Raw genomic sequence first — 21336 nt, 5'->3', positions numbered from 1 at the left:
GTCCATCGCTCTCTGCTGAGGCAGAAACGTGCGATGAAGGTTCGTATCCAGCAAAGCCCCTATGAACTGAACTGTCCTTGATGGAGTAAGGTGTAATTTCTCCAAACTGACCTGCAGACCCAAGGTGTCAAGAAGACGAAGAGTGATGACAATGTGTGATGACAAATTCTCTTTCGACTCCGCTACAAGGAGCCAGTCGTCGATGTATGGAAAGACGACTATCCCTTGAAGCTGGAGATGGGCAGCCACAATGCTCATCATCTTCGTGAACACCTGAGATGCAGTGGACAGGCCAAACGGAAGAGCTTTGAACTGGAAGTGCTGAGAACCTACTGCAAACCAAAGGAAACGTCTGAACGCAGGATGGATGCTGACTTGGAAGTATGCATCCTTGAGGTCCAGCGTTGCCATCCAATCCCCTTGGTTGATGAGGGGCAGAATTGTTTGCAGAGTGGACATTCTGAACTTCTGGTACAAAATGAATTTGTTCAGATTCCGAAGATCCATGTTTGGTCTTAGACTCCCATCTCGCTTGAGAACCAGGAAGTAACGAGAGTAGAAACCTCCCGTCCTGTCCTCCGTCGGGACCCTCTCTATGGCTTGTTTCTGCAAGAGGTTGCTCACCTCCACCAGCAGAGGTGGGGAAGGGGGAGTGGTAATTACCACGGATTGGTTCGGAATCTGAGCAAAGTCTATTTTGTAGCCTTCCGCTACGATGGAAAGTGCCCACCTGTCCGTAGTGATGGACTCCCAGGCCAACAGGAATGGGCGGAGGTGGATAGACGAAGTAGAAGAGTGGATGGTGACGCATGCTGCCAGAAAGTCAAAGGCCCTGCTTTTGAGGGCGAGTGCCCTTGGACTTGCCAGTGGTCTGTGAAGCATAACGGTTTCTGTTGTTCCCCCTGTATGGGGACCTACTCTCAAGTTGAGCAGAACGAGGTCTCCACTGCTGTTCCGGGTAGAACTTTTGGTACGGCTTCTTTGCCCAAGGCTTGTGCCACTGTATCTGTTCCGCAGCTCTGGAAGATGCCGGTACGCTCAGGTTCCTGTAAGTTTTTATACTTTTGTCCATTTCCTGGAGCGCATTGTCGGTGGTGGAGCTGAAGAGGCCTTCACCCTTGAAGGGCAGATCCTCGACGAAGGCCCTGGTGTCCTGCTGGAGAGCCACAGATCTGAGCCAAGAGTGGCAGTGGAGGCAGATGGCAGAAGTGATGGTCCTCGCTGAGACGTCAACCATGTGTTTTGCTGTGGCCAGTTGTTGTCTGGCTACAGCAAAGCCTTCCTTCTGCAACTTCTTTGCAGCCGACCTCTTCTCACTCAGGGAAGACAGAAGTGGGGTTAGTTGTTCCCATACTGAGTATTGGTATCTACCCATGCACGCGGCACAGTTAGATACCTTTACTCCCAGCGCCCCAGCAGAATAAAACTTCCTCCCAACATTATCCAACTTCTTCCCCTCCTTGTCTGGTGGAGAGGAGTGCATCTTGTGGGCCTTGGATGAGGAAGAAACAACCATCGAATTTGGCTTTGGGTGTGTGAAGAGGAACTCGGCCCTGGACTCTTGGACACGGTACATATGGTCCAACCTCCTCGATGACACTGGCGTACAAGCAGGCTTCGCCCTGGGCTCCTTCACCGCCTGTAGGATGACCTTTGTCACTGGCAGGGCAACCGCTGTAGACGTATCCCATTGCATGATGTCGAACACGTTATCGTCTACAACGGGTTGCGGCTGTGACACAGGAAGTGAGAGGAAGAGTGCCATCCTCTTCACCAGGTCCCCATACAACTTCAGATCCTCCGACGGTGAGATAGGAAGATCTTCAGCCGTATGAGACACCAGGGAAGGTTCCAAAGCCCGGTCCGGATCGTCGGTACCGACCTCGGAGTCCAACGATGAAGACTCTCTTGGTAGAGATCGTTCTGAGAACACCAGAGTCGACTCTCTGACGGGCGACTGGATCGACCCCAACTACCGAGGTTGGACCACCACCACCATGCCACGTCTGTCAGGCGGGACAGCGATCGATGCCGAAGGATGCCGTCTAGAATGTTGAGACAGCCTGGACATGTGGGATGCCTCGGACTGTTGGTCCCAGTCAACGAACTCGCGAGGAGGGTACCATTGGCATGGTGGGTAAGGATAAGGGTATGGAGGCCATTGGCACTGTTCCTATGATGGAAGCAGTGGGAAGCGATGAATTATTGAAGTCGGCTCCAGCTCTCTCCAGCCTCTCGTCTGATCCATCGGTGCTGAAGGCTCCATCGGCACCGACACCTCTACCTCTGAGACTGAGTCGCTCTCACTGCAACGCCTGGACCCTGAAGAGTGGGAGCGCTGAGTCAGGTCGATCTTGTGCTCCGATGCCGATAGGAGCAGCTGCGAAGCACTGCCTCTCGACACTGAAGGGCTACGACGTGCGGACGCCAAGATCTTCCTTGGTGGAGCTGTCGATGTCGAAGCGTCATGCGAAGGTGAAGAGGTGCGAGATGGTTTCTTCTTCCGCTTATCCTTCAATTTCACCTTCTTCGGCGCGGATGATCAGGTCCCCGAATCATCCCGACGCTTCTTAGCCGGGGTGTCCACTGACCCTTCAGAGGGCCGTTTCATGGAACGCCTGCGCTCGACTGGCATCTCGGTCCTGATCAGCGAAGTCTCAGCCGAAGTGACCATTGGGGCCGCGGCCTCACCCATCAGTACCGACGGGCCCGATGCCATCTTTTGAGAACAAAGTGCCGACTCGACCAAAGCCGCCGAAAGCCTCGCCACTCGATTCTTGCGAGTTTGTTTTGAGAAACTCAGACAGTGAGCGCAAGAATAGACTCAATGTCCCTCGCCCAGACAGAGGAGACAGAGGAAATGTCGGGGGGGGGGCAATCTTCTTCCCACAGGAACGGCACCTCTTAAAAAAACCCCAACGTCTTTCCATAGACGCCCAGGGAAAAAACCCGCCCAGGAAAGTTTCTGAGGGGGAAAAACTGAGCCCTGAAGGGCAAGTCCAACAAACTCTTCCCCCCCCCCCCTAAACAACACTAACTAACTATCTAACAACTAATTAACTAACTACACTAAGGAAAATAACAAACGGGCTATATACAAAGGCAAAAAAGCAATCCAAGATTACTTTACCGACCGGGGACATGAAAGGAGATCCTCTCAACGCAGCGGTCAGAAAGGAACTGCTGGAATCCTCGCGCTGGCGCCAGTGAGCATGCGCACTGGGATGCCTGCGCATGCCCGTTGGTGCCGAGCGCGAAAAAATCCCGGGCTTTTTAGGTACCGATTCGGGGATCGGCGCGGGCGCTCTATCCCATGAGTGTGAAGCACAGAGACCACGAAGAAGATCAACTGCCACTGCTGTCACGGTTCTTGAGGTGAATAGGCAAATACCACGGTAAGCCTGGTTCCTCTCTCAAGCAACCTACAGATGGGCCCAGTCCAGTGAGTTCTGTTCTGAACAGCTGCCTACACTGATGCATCTGGCAGAGACCAAGTATGGGAAGAAAACACATGGAACATACTGTATGTCATGTGTTTAAAACAAACAAACAAACAAAAAACATGGCAAAACATGCCATTTGGCAGTGGGCAAATCTAATTTACCAAAAGCCATGTTATTGATTTAAACTTCAGAGAACTAGCTTTAGGAACCTCCTGGATGGGCTGATAGGATGGCATATGCAAACAGGAAAGCCCCCAGATGCAAAAATACTAGCCTATTCTAGCTACTCCTCCCAGCACAAGAATAGAACAAGAGCTTGACTAAGGCTACAGAACTATGCATATTTACAAGAAAGTAGAATTCCCCCTGTGCTCAGAGAAACTTACTTCTGAGTAAACATGAAAAACACTGAGGTGCAGATCACCCAGTGAAGCTTTTCAGCCACGCTATGTGTAATGTGTAGATCATTGTTCAATAGCTTCAAATTGAATCTGAATGGTGCATGTTAACATTTTCTTGCAGCATGTTTTTGTACTTGTTTTATATCTACATCAAATCAGCAAGAAAGGACCAAAAGACCACCCAGTCAAAAGGGGTGTACTTTCAAGTACAATAGGCAACAAAACTACCCCCATTTACTTATAGTGGACTGTAAGAATAGGCAAAAAGGGTTACAAGCATTATTATGTAAAATTTTTATGCCAATAAAGGTATTTGGACTTGGACTTACTAATATGTGTGTGTGTGTGTGTGTGTATAGTGACGCTATGTTTTACTCAAAAACCTGCTAGATTTTCAACAGCATCATTATTTTATTCATATCCCTGCAGAAGATTCTTTATTGATTGCACTTGAGGTTAAGTCATGCCTGTAAAATTAGTTAATTAAAAGAAATACAGAACTGCCTCTGATGCTGAGGTCAAGCCACTTCATTATTCAAGAACAGTCATGCTAAAACAAACAAAATACTTGGGTAATGTGTTTACAATAGCAGTTCAAATAAGCAAACCTGGCTCTGTTTAAAGAGCCAGAGAGTAATAAAACCTGTCTTCTCCAACCAGTAGTTGAATGTTTTCTCCAAAAGAAATCCTTTGAGGTAGGTTAGTCTGAGGAATATGTGATTGGCCAAAGACCAAGCAATGAGCTCCATAGCTAAGTGGGGATTGCACCTAGGTCACCTTTTTGAATTCCAACCTTGTCTAATACACAAGACAGACCCTTGAATTTTCACAGACGGCAACTTACATCTATCTTGAATCACTGGTATGCGGAATCACTGGAAGACAGGCGACCAGCAGACTATGAGGTCAGGGGTACTCAGGGGCCAGAGTACCTGTAGCCCTACATTCAGTTGTTTCAGGGGGAGAGAGAGAAAGCCAGTAGGAGATGCTTTTGGCTAGGCCAAAACGATGAACACTCTGAAAGGCAAAGCTCACCTGTGCAATTTGTATGGGCTGAGAGAGAGGGATCTGTGTCATGGGCGTTGCAGCAGAAGCTGAGATGGTGGCGCCTGCAGCATTGTGCTGCTGACTGGCTGAATGCTGCACGGCAGCAGCCAGCAACTGTGCCTGTGCCTGTTGTAGCAATAATTGTTGCTGGGCTGGTGTCAATGTAAGCTACAAAAAAGTTTGAGAAGAGAAGTTAATAGAATGAAGAATAATCCTTTCCACAAATCATAAATGCTTTATCTAGAGTTGCTTCCATCAGACAATTCATCCTATACAAAGACAGTCTTTTGCTCTAGGTACAGTACAAAGCAACCTATACAGATACTTTTAAGTCAGCTGAAGGGTACCGGTACAAGCATTATACTGAGCCTATTATGACTTTTGGTACCACTGGGATTATAGAAGCTTCTCTATGGCTCTGCTTCAAGATTAATGTGAAAAAGGTAATTAGCTAGCAAGCAATAGAAAGAATCAGCAGTGACAGGAAATAGCAAGCAAAAAGAACAAGCCATCCACTGACAGGCATTGAAAGGAAATTTACACCCACCAGAAGCACAAGTGATTAGCCAGATGAATGAGAAATAGCAATGCTGGCTGTGGTTACCAAACAAACTGATAATACTCCAGCTGCTTCACATTAGCATGAATCCCTGCCATGTTCCATCATCCCCATTATGCCTTAAGATATAGCTAAAGAACATGTGCCCCATTTGTTTCTCTCCAAGTCACCCTCCCCCATCTGCTTTTTTTGTTTTGATAGGATTGAGCTGGTAGGTTGACATCTCTGCCAGTTTCCAAACATGCATTATCTCAAAGAAACAGGTGGTGTCAGACTCTTTCCTGCCCATGAAAATGCTTGCCAATTTTTTTGCATTGAAAGAATCCCATCTTCAAAAGACCTGCAACCAGTCTCAATGTGGCCAAGAGCAGTTAGACAAAATGATAACATGTTTGGAACAGACTGTTCGCTGTATCGGTGCAAACATACATTTTACAAATAAGAACTCAGAAGAGTAAAAAACAGACGAAAATTAAAGCCCACTAAGCATACAAAGCATTACTCTATAACATCTTCCTGTGAATAATCTTCCATAAATAAAACAAAATCAAACAAAGTGAGTTTACAGATGGCAGCCAACTTCTACAAATAAACCTGGGGGCGTTTTCCCCCAATTTTCCATTCATATCTTCTAAATGTGAAATTATTTTATCATTTTTCACTGTCACTGTTACAGTGGACAAAAACACAGTTTACAAAAAGTTCTCAGACCCAAATAAATGCTTTAAAAGGAGACCTAAAAGTTCACAGCATCCAAAATGGAAAACAGTGACTTTTGTAAAAATAAGTAAACAGTTCATCTGATATTCATGAATATAACTGAAACTTTATAAGCACCATGAAGACAAACTCATACCCTCCCACCCTTGTAAAACTTGGAAGTCACAATACTGTTTCTGTGACATCATCAAGAACATGTTAGCAGGCTCATGAGATTTAGCAAGAAGCAAGCACAGTGCAAGAGGAATCTTTTTAAGAAAATAAATGTTGGACTGGATTGGCCATTGGCCTGATCCAACATGGTTTCTCTTATGTTCTTATCTCTGAACTAGGCCTTCTCACGTGAGACATAAAGCAGAGATGCCCTGATAAGAAGTTCAATTCCAGCAGTATAAGGTTTAAAAAAATTTTTTTAAGCACCTTGAATTGAGTCCAGAAGACAACTGGCAAATAGTGCAGATTAGTACCACATGATCCTAGTAAACTGCCCCCACAAGAATACAGGACACTATATTTTGTGCTACCTGAAGTTTCCAAATTCTCTCCAAGGGCAACTCCACACAAAAAAATATTGCTGTAGTCAAGCCTGAATTTACAAATACCTCTATGACAGCTGCTAAATCTCACATCTCTAGATAAGGTGGCAAGACAATGAATAAGACAGACTAGTAGTGTGTGTACTGGGCCATTATTACCTGGACCTATCCAACTTGATTGACTGCAGAATCCACACAGTATGTCAGCAGATGGCAATCAGCTTTTGGAAAGCAGGGGTTAGAAACTAGGATTACTTTGCTACCAACCAGGATTACTTTACTATCAACCAATCATTGGTTTAGCATTATGCCATACAATAGCTTTACTGAGACCAATAAAAATCACAAAGCAGTGAGTTATATTTCACAGAACTCTTTTTGGGGCTCAATGTTCTTTTAAAAAGCTATTAACAGGGCATATTTTGGGGATGATCTAATGATGATGTTTCGAGACGCTTCTTTTGACTTACAACATTGTCTAAAATTTGTCTCCTGCTTCACTAATATAAAGACTATCAATATGTAGACAAAAAGAATTCAAAAAGACACATAAAAACAGATTCTTTTATAGTCCAACACTGCTCCTTTTTTATTGGAACAAGAAGTTCCATGACAAAATGTCAAAGAAGTGTTACTATGGGCACAAACTGGCTCCTGAACCTTTTTTTGTGACAAATTTTGAGCAGTTCATGGTTTGCAAACTGAAATTCATGAACTGCACTCTGGCCATGAACCTCCACAAACTTTTAAAGCAGTTAATGGAGGTTTGTGAGGAGCAAAAAGCAGGGATTTAAACCAATAGCTATGGCTGCCTCCCACGCTGCAACCACCTCTAGGCAGAGACACCAGGACCCCATCGCACCCTGCTTACTGAAATGGAATACAGTGGTGGTATTGTCTGTCTGTACTAACACCACTTTGTCTCGCAGGAGATCTGAAAAGGAGATAAGGGCCAGTCTCACAGCACGAGTTCTAGAATGTTACTACGAGTCATGGGTTGTGAAGGTGGCCACCTGCCCTGCACTGAGAAACCCTCACAATGGGGCCCAGTCAAGGAGATGTCAGTGGTCAAAGAAATTTGGGGGTCCAAAGGCCAGACTTTATGTCCAGAAACAAATTAGAATCCTTCAACTACAATAAGAGGGATTGGGTAACAGTTCTAGGTATGGAAAAACATGCCTGAGGATGCCTGGTAGGACTGTATTTTTTAATGAACCAAAGCTGTAGGGGCTGCATGCAGAGCCTGGCAAATTTAATGATCACTGTAGTGGAGACCACAAGGCCTAACAGTCTCTGAACTGACAGTACTGTTTGCCAACATTTCTTAAGAAAGCCTGTCACCATGGCTTTAATGCTAATAGCTCTGTTCCTGGGTAAAACAGTCTGGCCCTGAGTGGCATCTAGCAGGGCACCTACAAGTGGATCTTTCTCAGAATGGTCCAAATGGGACTTCTCATAATTAATCACTGCCCCCAATATATTACAGGTAAGTAGAACCAAACTGATCCAATCTGTCAATGACTCTTGAGTAGGGGCCACAATCAGCTAATCTTCTAAATATAGGAAAATGCGGCATCATTGGGTGCGCAAAACGCACCACCACTACCATCTACTTGGTAAAAACCCTGGGTGAGGTGGCAAGGCCAAATGGGAGGACAGCATATTGGAGTATCCTGGGAATTGGGACCAGTACTGAAATACAGCTATTTTCTATGGGCAGCGTGGATTGCAATATGAAAACACGTCTTTTAGGTCCACCACAGAAAACCAAACTCCTGGTGCAAGTAGCTCAATCACAGAAAAAAGTGACACCATTCAAAATTTAGAAATGCTCAGAAATGTGTTTAATCGTCTTAAATCTAGGATAGGCATTCACACATCATTCCTTCTTTTCAACAAGGAAATATCTAGAATGGAGTCAGTGTTCCCTCTAAGCTGAGTTAGTGTGAGGTAGCTCACAGGTTTTTTTTAGCCTCTGGCTCGCACATTTTTGTCTAAGTTCAGGAAAAATGGCTCTGGAGCAAACTAATTTATGCAGTAGCTCACAACTTTAATGCCAGTAGCTCACAACTTTAATGCCAGTAGCTCACAAAGTAGAATTTTTGCTCACAAGACTCCACAGCTTAGAGGGAGTATTGAATGGAACCCACAAGACTGAAGGCCATCTGAAACTCGTTGCACAGAACTCTTGACAAGGAGTTCTGTTCAGGCTGAAAGTCAAACAGCACACAAAGATCCGGTTCTATAATACAGCATGAGAACTACTCATTTTAAATAAAACAACAGCATTGATGTATCAAATGATACTTGTTCCTAAATGACCTCTGTGACAACTGCAATTATTCGTTTGATGCAAAGGCATAAGACACAAACTCTTACCTGTACATTAAAGGACTGGGCTGCAGTTGCAAAAAAAGGAACCGATGGAAGGGCACGTCACCCTGAAATGTGATGCATTGGGCGGAAAATCCTACTCATGCACAACTCCCTTATTGGCAGGGTGCCCCTACTTTGGCATTTTAAAGCTAGAAAAATAACATCTGCAGCTAGCCGGCATATATGTAGTCCCAATGCAGGCCTGAACAGGAAGATGAAGGAGCAGTACTGTGAACCTCTAAGGCTAATAAAAGTTTCTTCTTGGTGTAGAACTGAAGCTGCTATTCCTACACTAGATCTAAATGGAAAAATAGAGCTATATATGAGTATAGTGATGGCATCTCACTCCAAATTTCCACATAGTTATAGAACAGTAGTGGGAGACAATGGCACTGCAAAGCGCCACAAGACAACTGTCATGGAAGCAAGGAATAATCTCCAACATTATCCTTCACAACTGCTTGTACAGGAAAGAGAAACCAACACATGGTCATCACACTCCCCAAGGTCCACATATTACCATAATCTGGAAGGGCAAATGCCATAAAGAGGTCCAGAAAACACACCAGGAAAGTATTTTTCTGTCTCTTCCTCTCAACACAGACTATCCATCAGGACAACCAAGGTGGTTGAACTTCAAGGACTAGGTCAGATAGTGATAGGTAAAGCAAGGGTATTTGCTTTCCTGATATGCCTGGAATTAAAATGCAATGACCTGGTATTGCTTTTTAACTGGACAATTAGTGCAAAACCACAAGACGACATGTGGCTTATTAAAATGTTCTTGGACTCATCTTACCCCAGTGATCTGTCCTCCGGCCAGCATGAGCTGGGTCTGGGGTATGGCCGCCTGCACTGAAGGCTGCTGGGAAGGCTGGCTTGGCTGTTGACTGTCCCCAGATTCTTCATTAGATTTAGACTAAGAAAGAAAATATATAAGCCTTTGTAGACCGAAACATGGATGGACATAGCCATCTTCATTGTTCTTCATTACAAATTTTATGGCTGATGTATGTTAACTGGCTTGAGAAATAACTGCTTACTGTAATAATTAATTCCCATAGCATAACTGTAGATAATGGAACAGGATTTCATGTAGTAGTATCAATTGTAATGGAAGAAAAAAGCCATAATCAGATTCAATTAACAAGTCCCAAACAACCACCCAGGTTCAGAATCACTCTGTACATTCAATAGCTCATATTTATATAAAGAAATGGTGGTTCAGGCTAGTATATTGCTTGGCATAATAACAATGATACACCCGAATGTATTTTATTTTTCAAAAAGAGGAAAATCTTCTGCTCCAATGCAAACTAATCTTGCTCCTATTTACTTGTCATTCCTCAGCTTCCCCATTGCTTTTCTCCAAAAAGATCTGTGCACACATTTGCACTGAGAGGGTGGCATTGCCCATCTTGGTAGTTTTGGATGGGGGAAGTACATTTTCTTTCCATAGAAAGTATAAATGCCTCAAGTCAACATACAGTTGCAAAGTAAATAGGGTGCTCAATTGAAAAACTTTACATATTGAACAGCATTCAGGAACGCCACCCCCCCAAACACACGCACACACATACACACACACACATCTTGTCCCTAAATTACAGAAGCATAGTATTTATATAGGCATTTATATAAAACCAGTTTATAAAAGAAGAAATTACTGTAGCCATGAGGGATGAAATGCAAGCAAGAAAGCACATGAAAAGGAAAAACAAGAAGAGGGGGTTTATGGTAATTAAAACTGCTTATGCAGAACATTAAAATTCTGCATAGATTTGCATATTTTCTACCACCTGTTTTGGGGACTGCAGAGCAGGCTAATTAACATAGAGGCTCTGATTAATTCTGCCAGTCATTGAGAGATAATTACAGCACAGGTCTGTAAACATTCTGCACTGGAGATATAGCCTGTTTGCCAACATCTCTCGCAGGGATTGAAAGTTTACCATGGCAACCAAGGCAATTTTCTGCCTCTTTCTCTCAGAAAGGAAGGTCACTATCTCCCCTTTGCGCCCAAAATCATCATATGTAACTAGGTGCATGTTCTAGGGGGTTTCCAAGAACGCTCAATCCTAGCTTCTTATTCTCATACAAAATGAAGCCACTTCACAATAAGAGTTTGTGCTTTTCCCTTCTGAGAATTGCTCAGATGATTTCCTGCAAGGGAGCAACCAGTAGATTGTAATGCTATAGGGTACACTGTATCATGCACAGGGTTAATAGTCAGCTGGACCTTGCAAGAGCAGGGAGCAGCAAACAGCTTTAAAATATAATTACTTACTACAGTAGGAAAACCAAACGACAAATTACGGACAATGCTGCTGACAATTTCATATTAGTTCCAACTCTGTTCAGCTTTCAGGAAATCAGGCTGAAAGCCAAACAGGACACAAGGATCTGGTTCTGTAATTCAGCATGAGAACTCCCGTTTTAAATAAAACAACTGCATTGATGTATCAAACAATATTTGTTCCTAAACGATCTCTGTGACTATTGCAAATTATTGGTTTGATGCAAAGGCACAAGATGCATAAACTCTTACCTGTACATTTAAGGACTGGGCTGCAGCCTGTAAACTTGATCCAGGGAGCTGAACCTATAAAAATGATGTTGAATATTTTTTAAAAAAGGACTTTGTAGATGTCAACTTGCTATAAAACATTTTGCCAGCCTCTTAAGTAAAGAATAAAGGGGCAATGAGAGATGCAAAAAACAATTTACTATGTGAAGGAATTCCATCTTTATTTATTATATTAGGTTTATGAATTGCCCAACCCCTGCTATTGCAGGGCTCTGGGCAATATACAAAATGGTAAAACATTTTTAAAGGTTTAAATAAATACTAAAAGATTTTTTTACAGCAATCTAAACAATGAAGTGGTGAAAACAGTTACATTTTGACCCCTAATTCAGGACTGTGGCTGCCTCATGGTTTGATCAAGTTCAGACACAGCACATATGGTAAGTTTGTTAATATATATATATATATATATATATATATATATATATATATATATATATATATATATATATATATATATATATATTCATAAAAAGTTACTCCTTACAACCAGATTGTTAAATCTTTAAAATACGCAGTTTTTTCCTCTGTTCCTTACATCACACAATGATGTAACAAATATATCAGCTGAATACTCAATCCTATGCCTCTTCTCACCTAACTACATCCTCTGTAAATCAGAACAAAGGGCAAGGTAGTCATACACAGGAGACACTGAATATACAGCTACTAAAATCTATTTGCAATTGGTAGCCAGGGACTGCTTCATGTTCTACTTTTTTCAACAGAGATTAATTACTCTTCAATGCATTGACTTCCAATCTATATACCCTGAAATGATACTCAAAGCCCGGTATTCATATACTATACATTTTCAGTACAGATCAACCTCAGTATCAGAAAAAATGTCATAAAGGGACCCTAAGTAAAGCACTTCATCAAAACAGCCAATAAATCTAACGCACCAGACTGACATTTTATTAAAGGGGGGGGGGGGAAGGGGAGAGCCAGAAATCATAGAGTTGGAAGGGACCTCCAGGGTCATCTAGTTGAACACCCTGCACAATGAAGGAAACTCAAACACTTCCCCCTAAATTCACAGGATCTTCATCATTGTCAGATGGACATCTAGTCTCTGTTTAAAAACCTCCAAGGAAGGAGAGCCCACCACCTCCTAAGGAAGCCTGTTCCACTGAGGAATTGCTCTGTCAGGAAGTTCTTCCTAATATTGAGCCGGAAACTCTTTTGATTTAATTTCAACCCTTTGGTTCTGGTCCTATCTTCTGGGGACACAGAAAACAATTTCATACCATCCTCTAGGTGACAGCTCTTCAAATACTTGAAGATGGTGATCATATCACCTCTCAGCTGCCTCCTCTCCAGGCTAAACATCCCCAGTTCCTTCAACCTTTTCTCATAGGACTTGGTCTCCAGACCCCTCACCATCTTCGTCACCCTCCTCTGGACCCATTCCAGCTGGTCTATATCCTTCTTAAAATGTGGTGCCCAAAACTGAACACAATACTCTAGGTGAGGTCTTACCAGAGCAGAGTAAAGCGATACCATCACATCACGTGATCTGGACAATATACTTCTGTTGATACAGCTCAAAATTGCATTTGCCTTTTTAGCCACCGATACAGCCCAAAATTGCATTTGTCTTTTTAGCAACCAATGGCAAAAGACCATTGCCATACCACAATTCCTATATTCCACACCACTCAGATTAATATTTAAAACTAAGAATAAGGCCCCTTATGGAAATAAATGCAACGGGCTCTAGAAAGAGGCTCTGATTGAATGCCTTGGCCCTGGGCACTCAGAGTCAATTTGCTGTGGCATCATAGCATAATGACGATCACGGACACCGAAGCTCAGCATTCCTTTCTGCAGTGCATTGTTGCCATCTTTTCCTGTTGTATTCAGCCTTGCGACATTTAGTATCAGTGTGTGCTTGTGGTGTGATCTGTCTTTTTTGGTCTGGCTTGGTTGTGTTGTGGTATACCATAGAGTATGTGCCTTATGGAGGCCATTTTCTGTAGGGGAAGTGATCTGACTTCAGCTTTCCATCTCCTCCCTGCAGCCTCTACTTAGAAAAAGTACAGTCTTTTTCCACAGTGGGCACCAAAGCAGGAGGGAAGCGACCTCAGCAGGGTATAATGACACAGAGTCCACCTGGAAAAGCAGCCATTTTCTCCACAGGAACTGATCTCTGCCATCTGGAAAGCAGCTGTAAATCTAAGTGATCTCCAGCCCTCACCTGGAGATTGGCAGCAATGGTTCCCCAGGAGGAAATGGCTGGTTTGGAGGGTGGAGTCTATGGCATTGTACTTGTCTGAGGTCCCACATCTCCTCAAACCCACCTTCTCCAGGCTCCACACCTCAAATCTCCAGGAATTTCTCAACCTGGAGTCGGCAAACCTATCTCTTTTCCAGCCAACCATCAACCTACCTTTATCTGCCTCCTCACTTCAGCTTTCCAGATCTTCCCCCCTCCCTGCAGCCTCTACCTAAGAAAAGCACAGTCTTTCTCCACAGTGGGGATCAAAGGAGCTTACATGCTTTTTTTCATCTGCACAACAACCCTGTGAGGTAGCTTAGGCTGAACATCTGTGACTGGTCCAAAATCACACAGTCAACTTCCACAGCAAGAACCTGGGTCTGGCAGACCCCGCTCTGAGACATTAACTGCTACACCACCCTGGCTGTCATGGGGATGGGGGCTGCTGCTGAACAGCAGCAAGCAGCCAGGCCTAGCCAGTCATGCAAGTCAGGGTGCTGCCAAGCCTAGGGCAGCCAACCTCCAGATAGAGCCTGAAGATCTCCTGGCATCACAACTGAACTCCAGACAACAGATCTCTCTCCCCCTGGGGAAAATAACTACTTTGGAGTGTGGACTCTATGGCATTATAGTCAGCTGAGGCCTCTCGCCTCCCCAATTAGACTCCACCACAAAATCTTCAGAAATTTCCCAACCTAGAGCTGGCAACACTAGTCAGGACTAGCCTCAATGAGTTCTCCCTCAAAAGGCCAAAATAGGACTGGAAAGGGCCTCCTCCCCCTGCCTTTTACTGATAGGCAACCACAGTATTCCAAGTTGGTTCTAACAGCAGCCACTGAGGAAAAATGGAGGACCCAGTGGGACAGGCCAATAGGACACGAAATCAGCTTCTCCAGTGGCCCAATCCTTGTCTGTCCTGGGGCTGGAGAGTGGGGTTGCTCTCCATAGAGACTGAGCAGCTTGGCCAATGGGAGAGTAGGTGAGTCATCAGCAAGACAGTTTACCTTTTATAAATATATGGGATACTAGCAGCAGTGGAACTATGAATTTTTGATAGCACATAGAAATACCCTCTTACTTGTAAACATATGTTATATAGGTGAGCCACATATTTGCTCAAAACCAAGTAGAGCATGAGGGTCATAAGTGACAGGAGATGTGTTTTATGGAAAAGAGCAGTATGTTCTACTTTACACGTGCTCTAGCACAGTCCTGAAAATTCAACACTATATTGCATCAAGGCAATGTAGTCGAGGGAGAGTAACACCACAAGAAAGTAAATCCAGGGGGGTAGCTGTGTTGGTCTGAAGCAGTAAAACAAAGTTTGAGTCCAGTGGCATCTTGAGGACCAACAAAGTTTTATTCAAGGTATGAGCTTTCATGTGCATGCACACTTCCTCAGATGCGCGTGCGCACGAAAGCTCATACCTTGAATAAAACTGATGGTCTTAAAGGTGCCACTGGACTCAAACTTTGTTCTACTGCAAGGAAGTGTCAATGCAATCATTTTTTCTACATTTCTGGATTTCTGTCTGCAAGATTATTACATGCCATCTGTCACCAAGCAGACAATTTGTCTCCAAAAAGCTCCTATCTCCAATGCCAGCATCCAGTTTAATCTGCCTGCCCAGCAATATTCTGTATTAATTAGAGAGAAGAGTCCAAAGCAGAATTATGCACAGCTGTCTTAGAGAATTGGCTAGGTTAACAAGCTACTCAGTTTTGGCTACATTCAATTCTTTGTTGCATGAGCATACATAAAATCTTCTAGGTGTAGCAGGCAAAGCCTTGAAAGTTTATTTTAACCAAGGCTTGAGTTTAACTATTCAAGGCCAGAAACTTTCTGTAATGGCACTGTGGCATAAAACACTGCAATGATAAAGTGAGTCCAGCTGTTGGGTACCACTGGGAATTGATCATTCTAGCAGATCTACAACAGTGACCACTTCAGAAATTTAAAATATTCACTAGGCAAGAGAGATTTAAGAAATACACTTTGCCTCACTGTTCAGCAACCCCCTTCTTTGGAAGTCAGATAGCTTTGGATAACCATTTTGTGTATTTTCTATTGTGAAAAAGAGGAGCAAGATATCAAATTAAAGCATGAAACCACTCAGAAAATGATGGTTTTGTCAATTAATCCATGTATCTGATAAACTTGGCAAAAGGAGAAAAACTGAGCTAAATTATAGTTGTAGTATTTGTAGACTATGTAGAGCATTCTGGCTTCAACTGAACGAACATTCAACAGCTTTGAAGATTAAAGAAAACCAGTCAAGAAACACATGGTTTAAGAATAGAGGCTGCTGTTGGTGGATTCATCAGAGAAGGAGTTGGACAGCATTACAGATGTGTGGGTCAAAAGTTGGACTATGCGCATGTGTGAGAATGGCATACCTAAGCAGTACATACATAGCAATTATTGAGTTTCTTCAGTATTTATTCTTTCTCCACTGCACTCAGTTTCACTATTACCCAACTTCAGTTTCTTGCTTCTTATATCCACATCTGCATTCACAATATCCCACAATATTGCAGAAACAGGACCAGAGCAAGTGTACACAGATTAACAGATGGGGCTACATAGACTGAGAACTGAACCAGCCCCCATGTTCCCAGAAGCAACAGTTAACCTCTATCCCTCATCCTTGAGTATTTGATTTCCCCCTACAAAGTAAACAGGTATTACACATTTGTAAAGGAAAAGTAATGGAAAATAGTAGAGCACTTAACTTGCTCAGCACCCTGACCAGGGTTGATAACCTCCAGGTGGAGTGTGGAGATCTTCTGGAATTACAACTGATCTTCAGACAACAGAGATCAGTTCCCTTGAAAAAATTCGCTGCTTTGGAGGATGAACTGCCATCTCCAAATCTCCAGAAATTTCCCAGCCTAAAGCTGGTAATCCTACCTCCAACTCTGGCCCAATCTTCACTGGCAGACTCCCAGCAGTGGAGGCAGAAAGAGAAGCAACAGCGTTCCTCTTTTTCCTCTTTAATCTGATCAAAAAATTGTGTTCCTAATACTCGCCACCAACAAAGAATTCCAGAAACCTGTTGAGGGAGGGAGGCAACACTGTGTATGACTTCTGCTGCTTCCTCCATCCCAATTGCAGCTTCCTTGGAGAGTCTATGGGATGGAACAGGGCAAAGGGGTACTTTCTGCACCCCTTGTTCTGCCTATTCACTTTGATGGATTGGGGTTGGTGAGTGGGACTGGAGACAGAACTGGAATGCCCCAAGCCCATCAAAATGTGCAGGTTAGCACAGAACGCAAGACACGAAATACCACCAGTGCTGGCTCTGAGACTGCTGAAACTCTGAGAGGGGAGCAGTGAATACAGGAGCTGGATCTACTGAGTACTCTGAAGAAATGGATTATCCTCCTGGACAAGAATCTCTACATCTCCCCATTAAAGGAAAAGGGGAGAAAAAGAATAAGGAGAAATGTCTAGAACAAAATAGTAATTGATCCTTCTCTGCTTTACTTCGTACCTCAACTGTGTCCCTGTGAACACTTGGATGAATTTGCTCCTTCCGCAACTGATACTGAAAAGAGCAGCAAGCTGGATGGGCAGACTAGCAAGAGAAGGAAGTTTTCCAAGAAAGAAAACTTAAAGGACAGGTGAGGAAAGAATACAGGGAAGGGTTCATTAAGAGAAACCAAATAGAATATTTACAAATTAAGGGTGCAAAACATAAAGGGATGTCAAGAGATCCAGATCATTCCAATGAAGTACTGAATATGAAAATTTGCTAAGAAAAGCAGAGACATTATTCAGCAGACAAAAAAGAGAAAGAATAAGTTATAGTGGAACCAAAATTCATTTTATATTACCACATTGAGCCATACATTAGTTTTAGTTCATAATACATTTAATGTATAATAAAAAAAAATGCACCAATCTGACTCAGTGAAACAATCCATTCTGTAAGTCCTCAGAAAATACCCATGAACAGTGAAAATACCATGAAGTCAAAGATCTGAATTGCATTCAGCAGATCAATGCACTAACATAGCAGCACTCAGCTTAAGAAACCATAAATATCTCCTCACCTTTGTTATCTTACACTAATTTTTTTTTAATGTTGGGCATATAATCATCAGTTAATTAGCAACACATGGGCTGTTTACAAATGGGCAGTTTGGGGCGCATGGGAGGCATCCCAAATCAGGCAGGCTCAAAAAGAAGCGTCTCAAACAGCACACACTCCAGAGCATACATTTTTAGTGGTCATGAGCATATGCGCTCATGTGCTCTGGGCAGTTGTTTTTTTTTTTTAAGAATACCCGTGAACACCTAGAGTGGATTGGCAGGTTCACACCACCAATCCACCTTAATTGCGCACTTCTGTGTCCAGACACCAAAGAGGCAATTGGCATGTGGCTTAGACATTTGCAACCACTTTGAAAGTGCAAACTTTTTGAGCCACTCTGAGGATGCCAGAGGATGGAGTGAGTATGGGATGGGGGTGGGCAGCAGATGTGTGCATTTGAACGGGTTTTTCTAGTAGTTTCTAAGGTGTTTCTGGGTTGCCTTAAACTGCCCGTCTGTAAGCAGCCATGGTGTTAAGAAAAAAGCTGAAATATATTATCTTATTTTGAATGCAACCACTGAGACACTTGGAAGGGTCTCAGTTAAACTGATTATACTTACAGATGGCTCATTTTTCTACACACACAACAGCCTAATCAAAGCCAGGGCTTTTTTTGTAGCAGGAACTCCTTTGCCTATTAGGCCATACACCCCTGATGTAGCCAATTCTCCTGGAACTTACAGTAGACCCTGTAACAAGAGCCCTGTAAGCTCTTGGAGGATTGGCTACATCAGGGGTATGTGGCCAAATATGCAAAGGAGTTCCCTGCTACAAAAAAAGCCCTGATCAAAGCTGCGATTTGATAGACAGAGATTGTAAAATAGAATGAATTTAAATCATATTCATTTCATACATGTTTGTCCTATAATTCTTCGAAGGCATAATTATCAGTTTATTGGTCTCCCTCATTTTACCCCTCAGAACAACCGTGTGAAGTGGGTTAGGCAGACAGAGAGAGAAAACCCAAGCCTACCAAGCAAGCTTTATGACAGTGTGGGGATTTGAACTGGGATCTCCCAGATCCAGTTAAGAAATGCAGTGTTACTTGAACCCTTTTTGAGAATACATTGATAGAAATAAACTCAACTGAAATCGTTACACTAATCTATTTGGCCACAGTCACTATTTTAGCTAATACTCTCACAGTTGTCAGTGTATTTTGCTGTCTGCTGTATGACATCACCCATTAACAAGAGCAAATATATATATTTTGGGAGCCACACACATGATCCATGCAATTTCCTTCATATGGTCCAATGAGATAATGGCACTAGATGGACCTGCTCATAGATCTGCAAATCACTCATTTTGGACAGAAAATGCTATTCCTCTCTGCTTTTGGCTGCTTTTATTTTCTTCCCACAATAGGCTACACCAGCCCATTGTAAAGTCATTAATTCTTGAACTTGGTATATTTCAGGCATGCTGTCCTGTGCTTGTGCATCTACTCATAGGTTCAACTTCCTCCCTTGCAGAGAAAAGCTCCACTATACTTCTAATCTTGGAGGGGTTTTTTTTAAACTTACCTGATGGAGGTGTCCAAGAAAGGCCTGGGCTGTAGAGATCGCCCCTGTGGCAGGCACAGTCTGTTTTTGAAAGTCCAGGCCATTTGTCTGTGTGCCTATAGGGATAAAGAAATTACAGCCTTTTAAAAATTTTCCCCAAACACCAATTTTGAAAAATCTATGGATTCATTCTTAAATTTTGCTGCAGATTCATCACAGTGCTGGCACAAGTTTACAGGCAAACTTAAGAGTAGGCAGGGCTAGCTCACCCACTAGGCAAACTAGGCGGTTGCCTAGGGCACACGAATTGGGCTCCCCTCCTTCCGGTGCCCATGGAAAATGCCTAGTTTGCCTGCCCCCCTCCGCCACCCCCTCATTTCTCTTGCGCTTCCCCCCCACCTTGCTCCTGCCTGCCTCTGCCTGCCCTTCGTTGAGGAAAGCGTTGCCGCCCCCTCCTCCTCCTCAAAGAGACCACGCCTGAGCCTTACCACCTTTGATGTGGCTGGCATGGCATCTACTGCTTTGAAGAGCTCGGGGGAGGAGACTTTGCTCCCCCTCACTTTCGGTTCCTGGAAGGAGGGGGGGAGAAGCTTCCTTTTGCAGGCTTTTCAAAAAAGTAGATAATGCGCCACCAGCCACAGCAAAGGCGGTAAGGCCTTGGTTTAGAGCACTTTGATTGGGGAAGTGACAGAGAGCACCACTGCAAAGCAGCGGTGCAAAGGGCAGGTGGCAGCATTCTCTCCCTCCCTGTTTCTGCCCAGCATTGTGCTTCCTTCCCCACCTTCCCCTCGTCTTTCCCTCCCTCCTTGCATTCTCTCCCCCCATTTCCATCCAGCGCCCTGCTTCCTTCCCCACGTCCACCTCGTCTTTCCCTCCCTCCCCATTTCTGCCCAGCGTCATTTCTGCCCAGTGTCGTGCTTCCTTTCCCTCCCTCCTTGCATTCTCTCCCACCCTGTTTCTGGCCAGCGTTGTGCTTCTTTCCCCACCTTCTTCTCACCTTTCCCTCCCCTCCTTGCATTCTCTCCACCCCTGTTTCTTGCCAGCATCGTGCTTCCTTCCCCACCTTCCCCTCATTTTTCCTTCCTTCTTTGCATTCTCTCTGTTGCTGTCCCGCATCGTGCTTCCTTCCCCACCTTCCCCTCATTTTTCTTCCTTCTTTGCATTCTTTTCTCCTGCTTCCTTTCCCACTTTCCCCTCATTTTCCCTTCCTTCCTTTGCATTCTCTCCCTCCCCGTTTCTGCCCAGCGTCATGCTTCCTTCCCCACCTTCCACTGGTCTTTCCCTCCCTCCTTGCATTCTCTCCCTCCTCCACCTTTCACTGTGTGGTTATGGGAGGGGGGGGGGGGGCGCGCCAGAAGACACTTTTGCCTAGGGCACCAGACAGTATAGAGCCGGCCCTGAGAGTAGGTGTTATGTTATGGACCTTTTGGGCTCTCAGATCAGCTAAGCGCATCAGTTGAACACTATCTTTGTATTATTTTAAGACAACCAGGAAACAGAGAGAAGCAATTTCTATAACTGACAAGTTTTCCATCCATAACTGAAGTCCAGGTAACTTGTGGGAGCACTGTAACAACCTTTTGCTTGGCGAAGATTACAGAAAGTGAAACAAACCAAAAGGTTTGGATCCTACAAAAGAGTTCAGTGCATGCAGGACCAATTGAAAGCCAATGAAAGTCATTGATCTTGCACCAACAGATATTTTAGAGGAGGAGAAACTGTGCTCCATGTCAGAGACTATCTACTGTAAACATAATCCATTGATAGCATCCAAGAAACGAAATTAATGGAAGAAAGGTGGCACTACAGGCAAAGTGACCAGAGTGAAAGGGTGAGACATATAG

The 21336-nt window shown here is 43.8% G+C and overlaps 1 protein-coding gene across 5 annotated transcripts in view; it reads right to left on the bottom strand.

Annotated features, from left to right (window-relative positions):
* POU2F1 (POU class 2 homeobox 1) overlaps nucleotides 1-21336 on the bottom strand; it is a 146249-nt gene that overhangs the window by 36332 nt on the left and 88581 nt on the right. For 4 of the 5 annotated variants that reach the window (XM_060234469.1, XM_060234470.1, XM_060234472.1 and 1 more), the window contains 4 exons: nucleotides 19514-19608; nucleotides 11631-11684; nucleotides 9882-10001; nucleotides 4880-5059 (listed from right to left, as the gene is read on the bottom strand). In XM_060234469.1, the coding sequence (XP_060090452.1) occupies nucleotides 4880-5059; nucleotides 9882-10001; nucleotides 11631-11684; nucleotides 19514-19608 (449 nt within the window). The remainder of the gene's footprint in view (nucleotides 1-4879; nucleotides 5060-9881; nucleotides 10002-11630; nucleotides 11685-19513; nucleotides 19609-21336) is intronic. The other variant, XM_060234473.1, reaches the window with a different exon arrangement.

Source organism: Heteronotia binoei, chromosome 3, assembly GCF_032191835.1.
Source record: "Heteronotia binoei isolate CCM8104 ecotype False Entrance Well chromosome 3, APGP_CSIRO_Hbin_v1, whole genome shotgun sequence".
In the NCBI taxonomy this organism is placed as follows: Eukaryota; Metazoa; Chordata; class Lepidosauria; order Squamata; family Gekkonidae; genus Heteronotia; species Heteronotia binoei.
The sequence above is the reverse complement of the archived record's forward strand: the minus strand, read 5'-3'. Positions and strand labels throughout refer to the sequence as shown.